This window comes from Xenopus laevis, chromosome 3L (assembly GCF_017654675.1).
Source record: "Xenopus laevis strain J_2021 chromosome 3L, Xenopus_laevis_v10.1, whole genome shotgun sequence".
Lineage (NCBI taxonomy): Eukaryota > Metazoa > Chordata > Amphibia > Anura > Pipidae > Xenopus > Xenopus laevis.
This window is the reverse complement of record NC_054375.1, coordinates 140,449,216-140,466,523: the sequence shown is the minus strand read 5'-3', so window position 1 is coordinate 140,466,523 and position 17,308 is coordinate 140,449,216. Positions and strand designations below refer to the sequence as shown.

At 40.8% G+C, this 17,308-nt stretch overlaps 1 protein-coding gene across 7 annotated transcripts; it reads left to right on the top strand.

Moving 5' to 3' along the window:
• Window positions 1-5,460: 5,460 nt before the first annotated feature.
• LOC108711638 lies at window positions 5,461-16,668 on the top strand. 7 transcript variants are annotated; one of them, XM_018253567.2, is made up of 6 exons: window positions 5,461-5,570; window positions 9,147-9,323; window positions 11,205-11,298; window positions 12,745-12,825; window positions 14,267-14,485; window positions 15,896-16,668. In XM_018253567.2, the coding sequence occupies exons 2-6, from the start codon at window positions 9,318-9,320 to the stop codon at window positions 16,102-16,104; spliced, it is 609 nt and encodes a 202-aa protein (XP_018109056.1). In that variant the 5' UTR covers window positions 5,461-5,570; window positions 9,147-9,317; the 3' UTR covers window positions 16,105-16,668. The 7 variants fall into 7 exon arrangements, with proteins under 7 accessions (XP_018109056.1, XP_041443038.1, XP_018109057.1 ...); XM_041587104.1 differs by lacking the exon at window positions 5,461-5,570 and adding an exon at window positions 6,216-6,238; XM_018253568.2 differs by lacking the exon at window positions 5,461-5,570 and adding an exon at window positions 6,830-6,874.
• The last annotated feature ends 640 nt before the right edge of the window (window positions 16,669-17,308 follow it).

Genomic DNA, 17,308 nt, shown 5'->3' with positions numbered 1-17,308 from the left:
GGATAGCTCAGTGGTGCTCACTGGTATAACCGGGGTTTCAGGTAAGTAAATACAATCACTTGGGGGTGCCTAAGATTTGGCACCCCCAAGTGCAGGATGCCTTTCCTTCTACTTTAAGCAATCATTCTGCAGGCAACCAAGAATAACAGAAGGACAATAACACTAGTTTTTATTGTACATATCAAGGCAGCCAGGAAGGTCAACCACCATCTTAATTACAAATGTTGTAGGCTGCTCTTCTAAATATTAAAACAAACAGGAAAACACATCGTTCTGTCTGGTCACAATATGTGATAACTGGCTTATTTAAGAAATTTTGATCCAATAAACAACAAAACGATTAGGCCATGCACCTCAAAAATTTTACCCCCACCATGAAACACTGGCCTTTTACCGACGTCAAGATTGCTGCCTACAGTAGCTGCATCTTGATGCCTTTTCCTTTATTTCAGCTGTCATTTATTATCATCATTATAGGAAAACAGCTGGAGTGAAGGATTCTGACTCACAAACTATTTCATCATAAAATTTTGAAGTGGGATCTCTCCACCACCCACCTATGGTGATCCACATCCTGAAAGTACCAGACTGGTTTTATATCAAGAGGTTTGGAACACTGTAAGTGAATGCCAGACAAAGTCTGGGGAACATAAAACTTTCCTCTAGTTTACATATTCTGTTAGTCTTGCAAGATGTCTTGGAAAAAAACCTATTTCTTATTTGGTTTACGATTTCCATATTTACCAGTTCTGGAACTGATTAAAGCATCTTGTGATTGTTATGGATACTCCCTTTGATTGCAGTTGCCACATGATGTTAGAGGAGTTCTTAAAGGAGACCATTTTTTGCAGTCAATCATTGTAGGAGTATGCTATAGACCATAATGGGATCTCATTTAATGTCTGGTGCAAAAAAAACATTTACACTGGGGCAACAAAACCAACGAATTTCAGAAAAGCAAACTTTAGCCCCTTAAGGGCTGCCCTTCAGAGCATAGATTTGGGCATTATATTTTCAGCTAAAAACAAAGAACAGGAATGGTTGTCAAATCGTTACTGTTCTCAATTTATTCCCTTAAAGGAGAAGGAAAGCTACGGAGGCATTTTATTGCCAATAGATTAGCTGCAATAGTGCAAGCTAGAATGCTATATTTATTCTGTAGAATGTTTTACCATACCTGAGTAAAAAGCTCTAGAAACTCTCTGTTTGTTTAGGATAGGAGCTGCAGTATTAACATGGTGTGACATCACTTCCTGCTCTGGGCTCAGATTACAGTAGAGAAGGGAGGGGGGAAGAGGAGCAAACTGAGCATGCTCTTGCCCAGGGCAATGAGGTTTAAGCTGAAAACAGGAAGTCTGATACAGAAGCCCATGTGTACACAATAGAAGGAAAGAAATGCTGTGTTTCTTTTGACAGAGGACTCAGAGCAGCACTTCTTTGGGGGTTTACTGGTATATTTAGATGGACCTTTCTGATAAGGCTTACTTAGTTTTAACCTTTCCTTCTCCTTTAAGAAGTAAATGTAGAAGCACCAAGAACCTCCCTATGTGGCTTAATATACAAGTAAAGAAGTTAATAGGACTGAAGAGAAAGGCATTTAAAAACTGTCGGGACAGAAGATGCATTAAAGAAATATAAACATATATATTGATATAGTTTGCACATGGATAGGAAACTGGCTACAGGATTGGTTACAGAGGGTGGTTGTTACTGGTACATTCTCTACTTGGAGTAAGGTTCTTAGTTGGTTTCCTCAGGGCTCTGTATTGGGTCGACTTTTATCTAACTTGTTCATTAATGACTTAGGGGATGGTATTGAAGTAATGTATAAGTGTTTGCAGATGACACAAAACTATGCAGCCCAATTAATTCCATCCAAGATGTGACATCCTCGCAACAGGATCTGGCAACATGAGCAGCTAAGTAGTAGATGAGATTCAATGTTGATAGATGTAAAGTCATGCAAACTCTTTACTTACCCCTCGGTGCAGATTTATGGCATCTGAGTTCACAGGTGCCATCATCCGGGCTTCAGGTCTTTTTCCTTCACTTCGGCAATTTCTGCGGCGTTCGGCATATGCGCAGTTGTCGCAAAATGGAAGATTGCTCCAACTGTGCATGAGCCGATACACTCGTAATATTCGTAAGGGTTTTTTTACAGTGAGAACTGTGAAGATGTGGAATTCTCTCCCTGAATCAGTGGTACAGGCTGATACATTAGATAGCTTTAAGAAGGGGTTGGATGGTGTTTAGCAAGTGAGGGAATACAGGGATATGGAAGATAGCCAGGCAACTAATCTCCCCGAATCTGCATGTGTGCCCTGAACCTAATGTCTACCATTTAGACATTTGGTGTTGGTAGGCTAAGAAAAATGAATATAGTTTGTGTCAAAGTCACATATATTAGGAGTAGAAAAGTATTGACTTTAGAACCTACAGTCAGGCCTGGATTTGTGGAAAGGCCACCTAGGCCCGGGCCTAGGGCGGCAGGATTTTAGGGGGGCGGAATGCTGCCCAACCACACCCACATTGGTTCAAAAACACTGGGGATGCACAAAAGATACAATCATTTTTTAAATTCCCCATGCACCAATCCCCATTGCTCCTGTCCCCCTGGAGGGGACAGGGGCGACGAACGGTAGTTGGCCTAGGGGCGCCCACTATGTAAATCCGGCCCTGCCTACAGTGACAGGGAGCACAAGCTTTTGGTATGCTGTTTTAATCTAGTACATCACATAATATATCATGATAATAAGACGACAAAATAAAAAAGGCTGAAGACAAAATTAAGAACTAACTAGTTCTATTGTTTCCTTTTCTTAATACAAAAAAAAAACACATACCAGCCCACCTTTCCTGTTTCTCATTGAATAAAGGAAAGTCTAAACTACTGGAAGGTGCCAAAGGCCCCCCCCCCAATGATTGTAATCAGAAAACTGCACTGGCCCGGGCACCACAGAATGATCCTCTTCTTCTGACTCTTTTTTCTTGGCCTTGGCTTTTCACTCTACTGCACAAACACAACCAAGCAAAGTAGGGATAAATAGGAAAATTATTGTTCTGTGGTGCTCAGTAAAAAGTACCCTGGGCTGATGCAGGGGGTATCAGGTAAGTGATTACAAAAGTAATTTAGAACATCCTTTAATTAGGCAGTAATGCATGCTGGGTAATGTAGTTTTTCTTTCACATGTTGCCTCTGACAATGTTAATATAAAAAATACAATAGTCAGCATGCAATGGGACTGGCTGGTATGGAATACAGATCCCTATGCTACTACTCCTACTAGCTACTACTATACCCTCTAAGTCCCAACCTGTCAGAACTACAACCAGTTACATTTGGTTAATTTTTAAATTGATCTGGGGGGGGGGCTTGACGTGTTTAATCCTTAATTCATCTTTAAACTATAATTCTTTAGTCTCTGAGTTTACTGGCATGTTTGGGGTTACTGCAACATGCTGGATCTATTTCTGCAACTAGTGACATACCTCCCAACTGTCACTGCTTTATGTGGGACAGCCCTGATTTTTGTCACTTACTGTCCCATTTTGCTGCCAGCTCAGACTCTTACAAGATGAGATTGTGACGTCACCAGCCCCACATTATATAAAGTACTGCTGCCTGGAGATCAGAAGACAGAAGTTGTTTTGGAAAGTACGAAATGCCCATGAAATGCCCGAAGTGCCAACCACTGTGTGTCATGAAATGCTTGGTGGCTACCACTGTAACCCACAAGATGCTAAATGTGGTATTTTGGGGAAGGGGGTAGCCACAAAGTGAGGGTGTGTTGCAGAAGCGCTATGCACAGCAGTAAATAGGGTTGGCAGGTGTTTCAAATGTTGGGTGGTATGCAATGATTTTATGGCATGTTTTGGAGTTTATACAATACTCTAAATCAATTTCTTGGATACCTGCATATTAATTGAACCTTTGTTTCCTGGCCTAATATTCAGAAAAACGATCAACTGGTGAATGCTGAATGATTATGTTGTTTTACTTTAAGCAGGGGCTGGCAACACGGGTTGAAGCAAAACTACAATAACTTGCATGAACTGAGCACACATCAGTTATCCTAGAATGCAACAGATATAAAATATTTCTGCGGTCAGCAGCTTCTTGGTATATATAATATTGATGGGTCTGAATGAATGATACAGTATCTACATACCTCTCAACATTTTAAAAATAGAAAGAGGTACCTGTGGTTCAGTGAAAATTGTTGACCAAGTCCACTTTGGCCATGCCTAGGGTTGCCACCTCATCCCTTTAAAACCGAACACATATGGAATCCACAGCCTGCATGTAATTCAGATGCATGATGCATGGCTGCACATAAGGGCTCTTACTGACGAGCGGTTGTAGCTGCGCTCCCCTGCGTTCCGTTTTTCTGCGTTCAGCTGCAGGGGAGCGCAGGAATAGACGCATTTAGCTTTTTCCAATGGGGCTGTACTCACACAGGCGCGTGCAGGCGCCGAACGCAGGAAAAATGCAGCATGTTGTGTCTCAACCGGCGTTCGGCGCCTACATGCGCCTGTGTGAGTACAGCCCCATTGGAAAAAATGTTATGCGTCTATTCCTGCGCTCCCCTGCGTCTGAACGCAGAAAAACGGAACGCAGGGGAGCGCAGCTACAACCGCTCTTCAGTAAGAGCCCTTAATCACATCTAAATAAATTGCTAATTAGCCGTGCAGGCTGTGGATTCCATATGTGTTCGGTTTTAGGACTCTTACAGACGAGCGTTTTTTTGGTTGCGCTCCCCTGCGTTCCGGTTTCATGTGTTCCGGCACAGGAGTAGAGGCACTGAATACTTTTCAATGGGGCTGTGTATACACAGACGCATATAAGCGCCAAATGCAGGTTCGGACGCAGCATGTTGCATTTTTCCAGCGTTCGGCGCTTACATGCGTCTGTGTGAGTACAGCCCCATTGAAAAGAATTCAGTGCATCTACTCCTGCGCTCCCCTGCGGCTGAACGGATGAAATCGTAACGCAGGAGAGCGCAGCTAAAAACACTTGAGGTGGCAACCCTAGCTATGCCTTTGACACCACTACCATTTTACCAAAATATAACCCAGAAGTGCCAAATTTAATACTATAAAAAAATGGATAATCAGCAAATTAACCACACTTGTGCCAGTATAATCACTGTAGAAATGGCCAGTAAGAACTCCATTAACTTCAGACATGACAGTAAGATCACTAAAAAGTTGCCAGTGAGCACACCAGTAACTCCAGATAGGCCAGTAAGATCACTGAAAAAATTGCCAATACGCACTCACTTGAGACAAGCCAGTATGATCACTGTAGAAATGGATTGATTGAAAGAAATACCTGAGCTACACTTGCACAAACAGAATACCAACACCAAAGTTTTCATCTTTACTTGTAATCCCACGCTGCTTGTCTCTATCTCTGCCTGTGAATAAAATCCAAGATGGCTGCACATTCCACAGTGGGATGCACAGCCATCTTGGATTCCTTTCCCTGGGGAGCAGGGAGTGAAGAATAACTGAAAAGGGCAATGTGGGATATTTAAACAACAAAGCTGAAAAAGCAGGACAGTTGGGAGGTATGCACCTGCCTGAAAATGGAACAGATATCAATTGGTCAGGTCTGATTTTCCCGTCGAATCGTTTCCTCTTTGTCAGTAAAATTCTGTATTTGTGCAGAAATGCTCATTGTGGTATTTTCACATAGTTACATGACAAGGACATGGTGATCTACATGTTACTCTACAGAAAGGAGTTTTGGGTAATTTTATCACGGCACTTCCACACAGGCAACAAAACACTGTGGGGGTCATTTATAAACACGGGCAAATTTTCTCCTGCCATTAACTCAGTGGTAACCAATCAAATGATTACTTTCACTGTTCAACCTGCAGCTGATCGTAAAAAAAAGCTAATCACTGGTTGCTATGGGTTACTGCCTAGGAGCAAATGTGCCCATTGTTTATAAATGACCCTAAGTTATTCCAATTCCCAAAGTGTCTACCCACAGACAGAACTGCAGCAACAGCACAAATGTACTCACAGCCCAATAGCACTGCAATGACCACGCAAACATTATTTTAATATGTATAAATTATGCCCCTCTCCAAAAAAAAAAAACGGATTGACTCAGGCCCCATATTTTGTCAAGCACTACATAAGAAAGGATACATACCTTTGCTTTGTATTATCATTTGGGATAATAATGGCAGGCTGTGATGTGAAGGGAGCAAGCGGCAAGTCTGGGGTAATAATTCTCTTTAAAAGGGTGGTTCACCTTTACGTTAACTTATAGTATGTTGTTCTGCCCGGCTGAACCGAATCGGAATCCTAATTTGCATATACAAATTAGAGACAGCGAGGGAAATTGCGTAACTTTTTGTCACAAAACAAGGAAGTAAAAAATGTTTTCCCCTTCCCACCCCTAATTTGCATATGCAAATTAGGATTCGGTTCGGTATTCGGCAGAATCTTTCGGGAAGGTTTCGGGGGTTTGGCCGAATCCAAATAATTGGATTTGGTGCATCCCTATAAGCAACTTTTCAACTGGTCTTCATTTATTTTTTATAGTTTTTAAAGTATTAGCTTTCTTCTTGTGACTTTTCCCAACTTTCAAATGGGGTCGCTGACCCCTTCTAAAAAAAACCCCCAAATGCTCTGTAAGGCTACAAATGCATTGCTAACATTTTTTTTCTTATAACTCGTCTTTCTATTGAGATCCTCCTATTCATATTCCAGGATCTCTCCACCCCCCAAAAAAATGGGTTGCCACAGGGCTCAAGACGGCACTACATAAGAAACGTTACATAACTTTTTCCTTGTTTTATTATTTGGCCTAATAATGGCAGGCTGTGATGTGAGGGGAACCAGCGGCAAGTCTGGGGTAATAATTATTTTTATAAGGGTGGTTCACATTTACGTTTACTTATAGTATGTTGTAGAATGGCTAATTCTAAGCAACTTTTCAACTGGTCTTTTTTTATAGTTTTTAAATGATTAGCTTTCTTCTTGTGACTCTGCCCAACTTTCAAATGGGGGTCGCTGACCCTACTAAAAAAAAAAAAAAAAACCCGCAAATGCTCTGTAAGGCTACAAATGTATTGTTAATGTTTTTTTTTTTCTTATAACTCCTCTTTCTATTCAGAGTTCAGCCCCTCATATTCAAGGATCTCCTCCCCAAAAATGGTTTGCCTTACCATATTTTGTCATAACAGCACTACATAAGAAAGGATACATAGCTTTGCCTGACATGTTTATTTCTAATTCTGCATCAGGGTATTTCTTTAGAGATGCGTGAAGTTTAATGAATCTTTTAGTCAGGCAGTTAGCACCCCTACAAAACAAAATGGACCCTGCCTGCAGTGTTCAGGCTGCCTGTCTTAGCCCCGCCCCTTCCTTCTGCAAGCAGCTGCCAGCACCATCACTGTGTGAGGAATCTCATGAAGTTCTCTTAATAATGCAGGTTCTTTTCATCTCCCTAATACAGAGGTGTGTTTGTCCATGTGTGAGTAGGATAAGGAATGTTTGTTTGTGTGTAAATGCAAGTGTGTGTGTGAGGGAACAGGACAAACTCCAGTTATGTGTGTTTATAAATAGTTGAGAAACTGGTTATATGTGTATTCGGGATTCAGCCTTTTTCAGTCTGATTCGGCAGAATCCTTGTGCCTGGCCGAACCGAATCCTAATTTGCATATGTAAATTAGGGGTGGGTAGGAAAAATCACATGACTTTTCGTTACAAAAGAAGGATTTTTTTCCACTTTTTCCTTTCCTACCACTAATTTACATAGGCAATTAGGGTTTGGATTCGGCCGAATCTTTCACAAAGCATTCAGGGATTTGGCCGAATCCCAAATGGTGCATCCCATTGTGTATATCTCTTAGGGATGCACCGAATCCACTATTTTGGATTCGGCCGAACCCCCGAATCCTTCGCGAAAGATTCGGCCAAATACCGAATCCTAATTTGCATATGCAAATTAGGACTGGGAAGGGGAAAACATTGTTTACTTCCTTGTTTTGTGACAAAAAGTCAAGAGATTTCCCTCCCCGCCCCTAATTTACATATGCAAATTCGGATTCAGCTCAGCCAGGCAGAAGAATTCAGCCGAATCTGAATCCTGCTGAAAAAGGCGAATCCTGGATTAGGTGCATCCCTAATATCTCTAGTCTGTTATATCCTCATACACTGCAGCTATACAACCCTGGTTATTTGGATAATAATGGCAGGCTGTGATGTGAGGGGAGCCAGTGGCAAATATGGGGTAATAAATCACTTTAAAGGGATGCTTCTCCTTTACATTAACTTTTATAGTATATTACAAAATGGTCAGTTCTAAGCAACTTTTCAACTGGTCTTCATTATTTATTTGTTTTTATAGATTTTGAATTATTTGCCTTCTTTTTGTGACTCTTCCCAACTTTCAAATGGGGGTCACTGACCCCATCTAAAATACAAATGCTATGTAAGTAGGGTTGCCACCTTTTCTGGAAAAAAATACCGGCCTTCCTATATTCTTGCCTTTTTTTCCTATTAAAAACATTGGCATCAAGCATCCTTTTTACCGGCCGGGCCAGTAAAATACCGATCAGGTGGCAACCCTATCTGTAAGGCTACAAATCTATTGTTAATGGTGTTTTATCATAACTCTTTCTTTGTCTTTCTATTCAGGCCCTCCTATTCATATTCCCAGTGGCATAACTAGATGTTACTGAGCCCCACAGCAAAATAATTTGAGGGCTCCCTAAATTGTTTTACCAATATATATTAGAATGACTCTATTAATTAGGGCCTCCTGGGCTCCCAGCAGCCACAGAGTCTGCTTCCTCGGTATTTATGCCCCTGCATATTTCAGTCTCTTATTCAAATCAGTGCATGGTTACTGGGGTAATTTGGACCCTGGCAACCAGATTGCTGAAATTGCAACGAGGAGAGCTGCTGAATAAAAAGCTAAATAACACATAAAAACACAAATAATAAAAAATGAAAACATATTGCAAATTGTCTCAGAATATCAGTCTCTACATCATACTAAAATTAAAGAACAACCCCTTTAAAGGCACATTGCCCATTACAACTATCCCCTGTAGGGTTTCTTTCTGCCAGTCTTGCCTCTCTGTCACATAATTACTGTTTTTCTTTTATCTCCTTATTAGGGAAGCTGGACATCACTCAGGAGTCATGCTCTGAACTGCCCCTCCTTGTGACACTGCCCTTATGGTTGCCGCCGTCATTCACTTCCTAAGCCGTTGGACGCAAACAGATCAACAGGAGGGACTGGGGCTATTCCAAACAGAGGAGATCCTGGCCAAGTTTCATTTTCATCAATGGAGGTATAAAATTTGCTATAGAATATTTTCAGTCTTGTGTTAAAGAAATGCATTGATTAGCCCCATCCGCCTTCTATACATTCATTCTTAAAGGGGACCTGTCAACATAAATAGCCTCTCACATCAGAAGTGCGGGCTTATAGAGTGCGCACTCCAGTTGTGTGAAATAACATTTAAAAAAATAAAATAAAAAAGTTGCTGCCAGTTCTAGGCTGTCAACCCTGGAAAGAAACTCCCAGTGCAGATGGCCATGTTAGAGCACACATATTTACTTAATGAGCGAGTACTGCAACTCACTCATTATGCGCACAGCTTCAGATTGAGATGTGCCTGTGTCAGAAGCTCATTTTGGACACCTCCCATTGTGGGCAGCCTAACACTTTTAAAAAAGAAAACTATTGTTTCCTCCACTCAGAGTGGGCTCTATTCGTCTGCACCTCTGGTGAGGAAGGCTATTTAAGGTGACAGGTGGCGTTTAAGTGGGTGGGACTAATCAGTGGGTTATAGCTTTCCTACAAGGCCTGCTGGGTCATGCCTGTGCCTGAGAGGGCTGAGAAAATGGATATGAAGAGTGCTAAGTTATAAGGTGTTTATGTGTGTAACATTGTACTAAGAGGTTCAGTAAGAGCAACCATAACAAGAAAATATCAATATTTGTAATTTTAAAGGCCAAGTTACACAATTTAATGAATGTTCCTGTATAGTCACATCCATGGGAGATTAACTTCTTCATGATTCTCATCAAAGCCAATTTGCACATTAAAGGGCATCTGTTGGGTAAAAATGTTATCCCCAACTAAAGGTGCGGGCTAATAGAGCCCGCATTCTGATTGGGCATAACAGTAGGTTTTTTTGTGTTTTTTTTAAAAAAATGCCCCCGCCAGCGCTACGCTATCTGCATCGTGAGGGAACTCCCGCTGCGAGCAGCCTTGTCTGGTTACACGCATGAAGAAAATGTGCCACGAATGCTCTTTATGCATGTGACGTCGCATGCGTGTTATGCTCGCGCAAATGACACAACATGGCTGCGGGTAGCATAGCGATGGTGGGGGAATTTTTTTAAAAAAACAACTGTTATCCCAATGCAGGCTCTATTAGCCCACACCTTTGGTTGGGGATAACATTTTTATCCAACAGGTGCCCTTTAAAGTCCCCTCTACGTGGGTGTTTTTGGGTTTTTTATCATGCATTTTGGGGGACACAGGTTGGAGTGTAGCTAAAACCACAAGATAAGCCATTTTATTCTGCCTGGTAGTCCACATGAGCATTCAGATTTGCCCTTTAAAACTGCTCTGCTCCTTTATAGTTATTTAAATACAGGTATGAGATCAGTTATCCAGACACACGTTATCCAGAAAACACAGAATTATGGGAAGGTCGTCTCCCATAGAGTGATTTTCTTTTTCCCTCTAACAATATTCTAAGTTATTAATCCTACTGGGTTTAATTATAATTTTTTAGTAAAATTAAGGAATATAAAGCCAATTTACAGAAAGACCCATAATCCAGACAAATGCACAGGTCCAGAGCATTCTGGATAACCAGTCCCATGCCTGTACAGTGTACAGCATTCTGCATTTGCATGCAACTGACATGTTGTCAGAATGTAGAACTAGAGAAATGCATGTTGATCCCATGAAAACATCCTTCAAGTAATACACGCATGCAATAGATGTGTTTAGATAAGGTAATCATGAGTTTCAGCAGATGCACAGCCAGTTTGTCAAGGCCCCCTTGATGCTACTGATACTGGGATGTGTGATGGTGAGGAATGTAATGCTAAAGGCAGGTTGTTACTGACATATTACAGAGCATGTTATACTGCAGATAACTGGGTGTATGTAATACTACTCACAAATGATACTAATATATGTCCTTTTGCAGACTGATGATGGGAGCAGCAAGCTCATCAATGAGGTGGAAGGGAACCCCACTGTACAACAAGAGACTCCAATATGCTGTTTGCAGCAAATAGCAGGTTGGTTTGTGCTTACTCTTCAGTAGTGCTTGTGTAAACCCACAATTATAAGGGTCTTTGCACCATGTTAATAATACTTTAAAAAGGACAGGCTTCTTAAAATTAACATCTAGTGCAATGTTACACGGTCAGCAATATTTTACAATTGGTCTTACTTTTTTTTTTACATATTTTCATTGTTTCCGCCTGCAATTTTCAGGTGTAGAATTTCTGCTGGTTGCTAAGGTAAGTAAGCTTAGCAACCAGCAGCAGTTAGGAAGTCAGAATGGAAGCTTAATAGGAGAGGACCTGGAGTATGAGAAATGCAGCTGGGGGATTTATGAGGCCAATTCATGGGGCTGTGCAATACTGGCATCTGAATGAAAAGTATTGTTTTCTTCTGCACCCCAGATTGTATATAAAACGCTCCTCCCTGCATATGCAAAGCATTTTGGGTGCTCGTTCCAAGATAATTTTAGTGTCTCTTTTGAGTTAGGTCTCCCCAGTCATGCAATGAAAAATAAGTTCCTGGTTTTAAGACTGGTTCTTAATCTAGAAATCCAGCACAGGAGTATGCTGTTATCCATATACTGGTACTGGTCCAGTCTGTTTTTATAGAAGATTTACACACCAAAAAGGTCAATTAGCATTTTGTCAACTCATGTGTATTTATCATGTCTACAGAGACTCCCAATATCACAGCTAGACTTAACTCTGTGGTCCCCACAAAACCAAACGTCAGGCACAGTCCTGATAAGTGTTGCAAGTCATTGTTCAGTGATAGAACATTTTATTTGGCCAACCAACAGTTAGCTCATACCACTCTATTTTTTGTTTTAATGGGGAACTATCGCAAAAATAAAATTGAATATAAGCTTCAGCATGCTGAAATAAGACATTTTCTAAACATAATCAATTAAACATTCTGTACAATTTCTGAAATAATCAAGTTTATCTTCACTATCCCTCTCACAGCATCTGTTTATCTTCATTCTCCCTTCATGCAGTTGGGTGTCAGATATTCATTGACAGTTAGATCCAATATATCTTATATGGTGGCTCCTTTTGCCTAGAAGGTGTATTAGAGCTCACTCTATTAAAATCACCAGGCATCATGTCTCTCTACATGCAGAATTTCTGCAAAAGGCAGGAATTGGTTATTTGAGTGAGCTCTAATTCATATGCTAGGAAAGGAAGCCCCCCTATAAGATATATTGAATCTAACTTTCAATGACTATCTGACACCAAACTGCTGCATGAAGAGAGAATGAAGACAAATGGATGAAGAGACAGGGATAGTGAACATAAACTTGAATATTTCAGTAACAATGCAGAATAATTAATTGATTGTATTTAGAAAGTTTCTTATTTCAGTATGATGAAGCTTATATTTCATTTTCACTATAGTTCCTTTTAATTATGCAAGCAAGTTTCACATTTATGGCAATTAATATTTTGTCCCTGCAGATAACAAGGAAGAAAAATGTATATGTGGAAAAATAAGCTGCCCAGCTAAACATCCCTGTTTCTTTGCATGGAGCTCTGATGGTATGTCCCTATGTGAGATTATGCCTTCTATTATCCAGGTTAATATACATTTTTCATGTCCTGTGCTACTCCAAGAATATACTTTGTCACATTTATAAGGGGCACACGTGCCCCATATGAGCCAGGTAACTGTGCTTTGAAATAAAAATGTCTCCTGCCAGTTTCCCATGATGCCCCCATTCAATAGTGGGACAGTGGGGTCCTGAGGTGTGGGTTTGGAAATGCACGGAACTGTACGCCTGTTCTTCAGACCCTGTTTAGCCAACACATATCTAAACTGGATTAAGTCATTGTCTAAGGCAGTGATCCCCAACCAGTAGCTCGCGAGCAACATGTCTCAAAGCACATGCCTCAAAGCAGGTGCTTATTTTTGAATTCCTGGTTTGGAGGCAAGTTTTGGTTGTATAAAAACCAGGTGTACTGCCAAATAGTCTCCTGTAGGCTGACTGTCCACATAGGGGCTAACAAAAAGCCAATCACAGCCCTTATTTGGCACCCACAGGAAATTTTTGTATGCCTTTGTTGCTCCCCAACGTTTTTTATTTTTGAATGTGGCTCACAGGTAAAAAACGTTGGGGACCCCTGCTCTAAGGGCTAGAGAAGCTCCAGACTGCTGAATAGAAGGGTCCTGTTAAAGTAAAACTATACCCCCAAACAATGTAGGTCTCTATTAAAAGATATTGCATAAAACAGTTCATGTGTAAAAATAGGGTTGCCACCTTTTCTGAAAAAGTTTACCGGCCGGTGGGGGGGGCGGGAACAAAAGGGGGTGGTCCGTGACGCAAAAGGGAGTGGTCCGTGATGCAAGGGCTTTATTTGAGGGTATTACAAATTACCGGCAACTACATTGCCGGTAAATTTGTAATACTGGCCCCGCCTTGTCAGGTGTTTTACCGGCTATTCCAGTAAAATACCGACCCGGATGGCAAACCTATGTAAAAATCTGCTTTATGTAAATAAACCATTTTCATAATAATATACTTTTTTAGTAGTATGTGCCATTGGGTAATGCTAAATAAAAAAATTGCCATTTTAAAAAATAAGGGCCGACCCCTGGGATCATCGGATTCACCAAACATGTTAGGTCACATGAGCCAATTAACAGACCTAGTTGTGTCTTTTGCTTCCACACTTCTTCCTGTTACAGTTAGAGCTGCAGGATTTATGGTCAGGTGATCTCTGAGGCAGCACACAGACCATCACAAAATATTGGTTCAAGGCAAGAGATGTAAAAGGTCAATATTTACTTAAATATATATTCCAGTTTGGTAAGATTCGTTAATATGCCACTAAATATGATATAAATTCTGTTTCTTAAGTGTTCATTTTGGGGGTAATGTTTTCCTTTAAAGGAAGCAGCTGACCTGTGCAGATCACTGCCCCTGCCTTTGAGTTGAAGTGCAAATAGCAGTTAACCAGATCTTGTTCCTGATCATTGTAGGGTCACCTCCGAACAAACAGTCCTGCACATCTGATAAAGAAAGCGAAACAGAATGTAACACCTCGGATACAAGCTCAGAGCCAGGGAGGCCAGGGTTTCGTTGTTTTGATGAGGAGGATGATTGGGTGGGTAATTGTGAATTACCCTCTAATATGACTGCCTTTAATCAGGAAACAGAAGACTGGGATGCTGAGATGGAGCAAAGTGAAGACAATTATGGTATGGTAACAATATAAACCAGGGCATCTCCCATTACAACATTAGGGTAATCTCATTATGATTGTTAATCCCTTTTATAAAGTGCCAGTGGATTGTGCAGCACTGTTCAATACATGGGTGCATACATCAAACATAGAAATTATATGAACCCATACAAGAGATGAAAAGGACCCTTCTCCATAGAGCGTACAACCTAAAACTCATAAGACATAACAAATACAAAGCAAAATAATTACAAATATGTAAATGAAACAGAATGCAAAATTCAGTGCCTACTTAATGATAAAACAGTCTCTTCCTTTACATCTGGGCTTATGTCTGTGTGAATATAGTAATATCGAGAGAGAGGAGTATAAAGCACTTTCCACCGATCAAAAAACACATATATGGTGTGCAGGGTCAAGGGTTAATGGTAAATAATAGGTAGAGACTAAAGAATGACCCAAAAGTTGCACCACCCCATTTATTATTCCATAAATCCCACGAACAAGGAAAGTAAAACTTAACCTTTATTTGTATGTTTTAAAATGACCCAAGGGGGAAAAATCAAAAAGTGATTAAAATTACAAAAAGGAGGAGCTCATATTTTGCTGAATTAAGTAATCTACCCCAAATGCTTAACAATTGATCGTATTCAAGCCTAGTAAGATCATATAAGAAGCATCACCATTGGGATTACCTAAATAAAGTTTAATAAATTATGGCAAAATGGCCATGGTGCTGGCACTCAATTCCCCAAAGGGTTAATCCGCTAGTGAGTGCTAAACAATATGAGGTACGATTGTTAGTCAATTTAAGATAAACCGTGGGTGTCACTTGTATCAAACCACAGCTATTTCTGAAAATACCCTAATGTGACAGGTAGTGTAAGCTTCAAAAGCCTGTCTGTAGAGATTCTATTATCGGCGTTGCTTGCTTTCAATATTAGCCACTATGTTGCCAATCACCCCCTCCACCCTTGACACACCCCCAGTGAAACTGTGTGGTTGCGGTGAAGTACATTACATCCGAAGTAACTTGAACTACAACAAATGAGCTCCCTGCCTATTTGAGTTAAAATTGGTAAAGTGCGCCTGACGCGCAGAGTGAGCGAAACGCGCGTCAGGCGCACTTTGCCAATTTTAACTCAAATAGGCAGGGAGCTCATTTGTTGTAGTTCAAGTTACTTCGGATGTAATGTACTTCACCGCAACCACAGTTGCCTAACTAACTATATTAGAAACATTTTTTTATTTTGCACAGCCTATCTATTTACCCATTTTATGTTTTTACACTGAACTGTTCCTTTAAAACTATATGTTTTCAGATAGGATATGTAGTGTTTTAACATTTTTATGGGCTCTATAGAGTCTCTCTCCCATTCCTCTAACATAACCTCTGGGGTTACATGTGTTGTTTCTCTTGCCTTAGACAAAAAGGACTTGGCTGATCATGTGTCTGCTCATAGCTTCTCAGTGCCGGACTGTGAATGGCAGGGAGATACTTCATACAACCCCAGTGTGCACCATGCCTCTTTAGTTTCATGGAATGTGGTGTCACGGCAACCAATGGATGGACAGTTTGATGATGCCGAACCACAGGACAAAAGAATGACGCCAAACAGCAGAAGAATAGTTTGATGATCCCAAACCCTAGTAGGACAGTCCAGAGATGCTAAGCAGTGGAACGGCAGTTTCAAAAGCCCAAGCCGTATAAAAGTATTATAATAAGTCTAAAGGGCAGTTTATACTAGACTGAGCCAAGTGGTAGGACAGTGTGATTCTGAACTGTGGAGGGAGAGTCAACAGTAGATGTGCAGCTTCATGATCTCTGATCTAGAGCAAATTGACAAAACCTTACATTGAAAAGTAAGTTTGAGTCAAAGCAGTAGAAGGACCAGACAAGGATGAGAAGCAGAAGAAGACAACCACGGTTTGTGAACCCCTCTGATTTTATTTGTGTTTTCAGTTGTTCTGTATGACAAGGGCTTATGTTTGGCTGGTTTGGAATGGACTGCGTGTGGAAGCATTCACATTGCACATTTCTTTCTGTTTGTTACTGTTGATGTAAGAGATCAATTGGGGAATGTTTGTCCTGCTAAACCAGTAGATTTAGACTGCAAACAATGCAGAAAAGGAATTAGAAACCACTTTTGTTTTTACATTTCTGTAATATGATACTACATTAAAAAAATGTGGTCGGTGTACTGGCCTGAGTGTGCCTCCTGTCCTCATTTACAGTTCAGGGAGTTCTTGGTGGAGGTGCACATTTGTGAATAAATCTGTAGCAGGCACTCAAATAAAGGCAATCTTCCATCGAGTTGTAGAAATCAAGTAGAAAAGATTTATTGTGTCCTCTGGGGGTGCACATTTAGCTGCCATCATGATCAGTGGCTCTTTCCACACGAAGGGTAAGTATTTGTCCATTTGCCGTCCATGAATAGCCCAAAAGCAGTGACACTTGATGAGGTGCAACAATGCTCAAAACATGTACCTCCATATGTAATAAAAGGCATAGGAGCAGTAACCCATAGCAACCAACAAGATGTTTGCTTTTAAACAGGTAACATTAAACCACCAAAAATAGAAGAGGCACAGGATCTAAGACAGTGATCCCCAACCAGTGTCTCACAAGCAACATGTTGCCCCTCCAACCTCTTGGATGTTGCTCTCAATGGCCTCAAAGCAGGAGCTTATTTTTGAATTCCAGGCTTGGAGGCAAGTTTTGGTTGTATAAAAACCAGATGTACTGCCAAACAGAGCCTCCTGTAGGCTGCCAGTCCACATAGGGGCTACCAATAGCCAATCACAACCCATATTTGGCACCACCCAGGAACATTTTTCA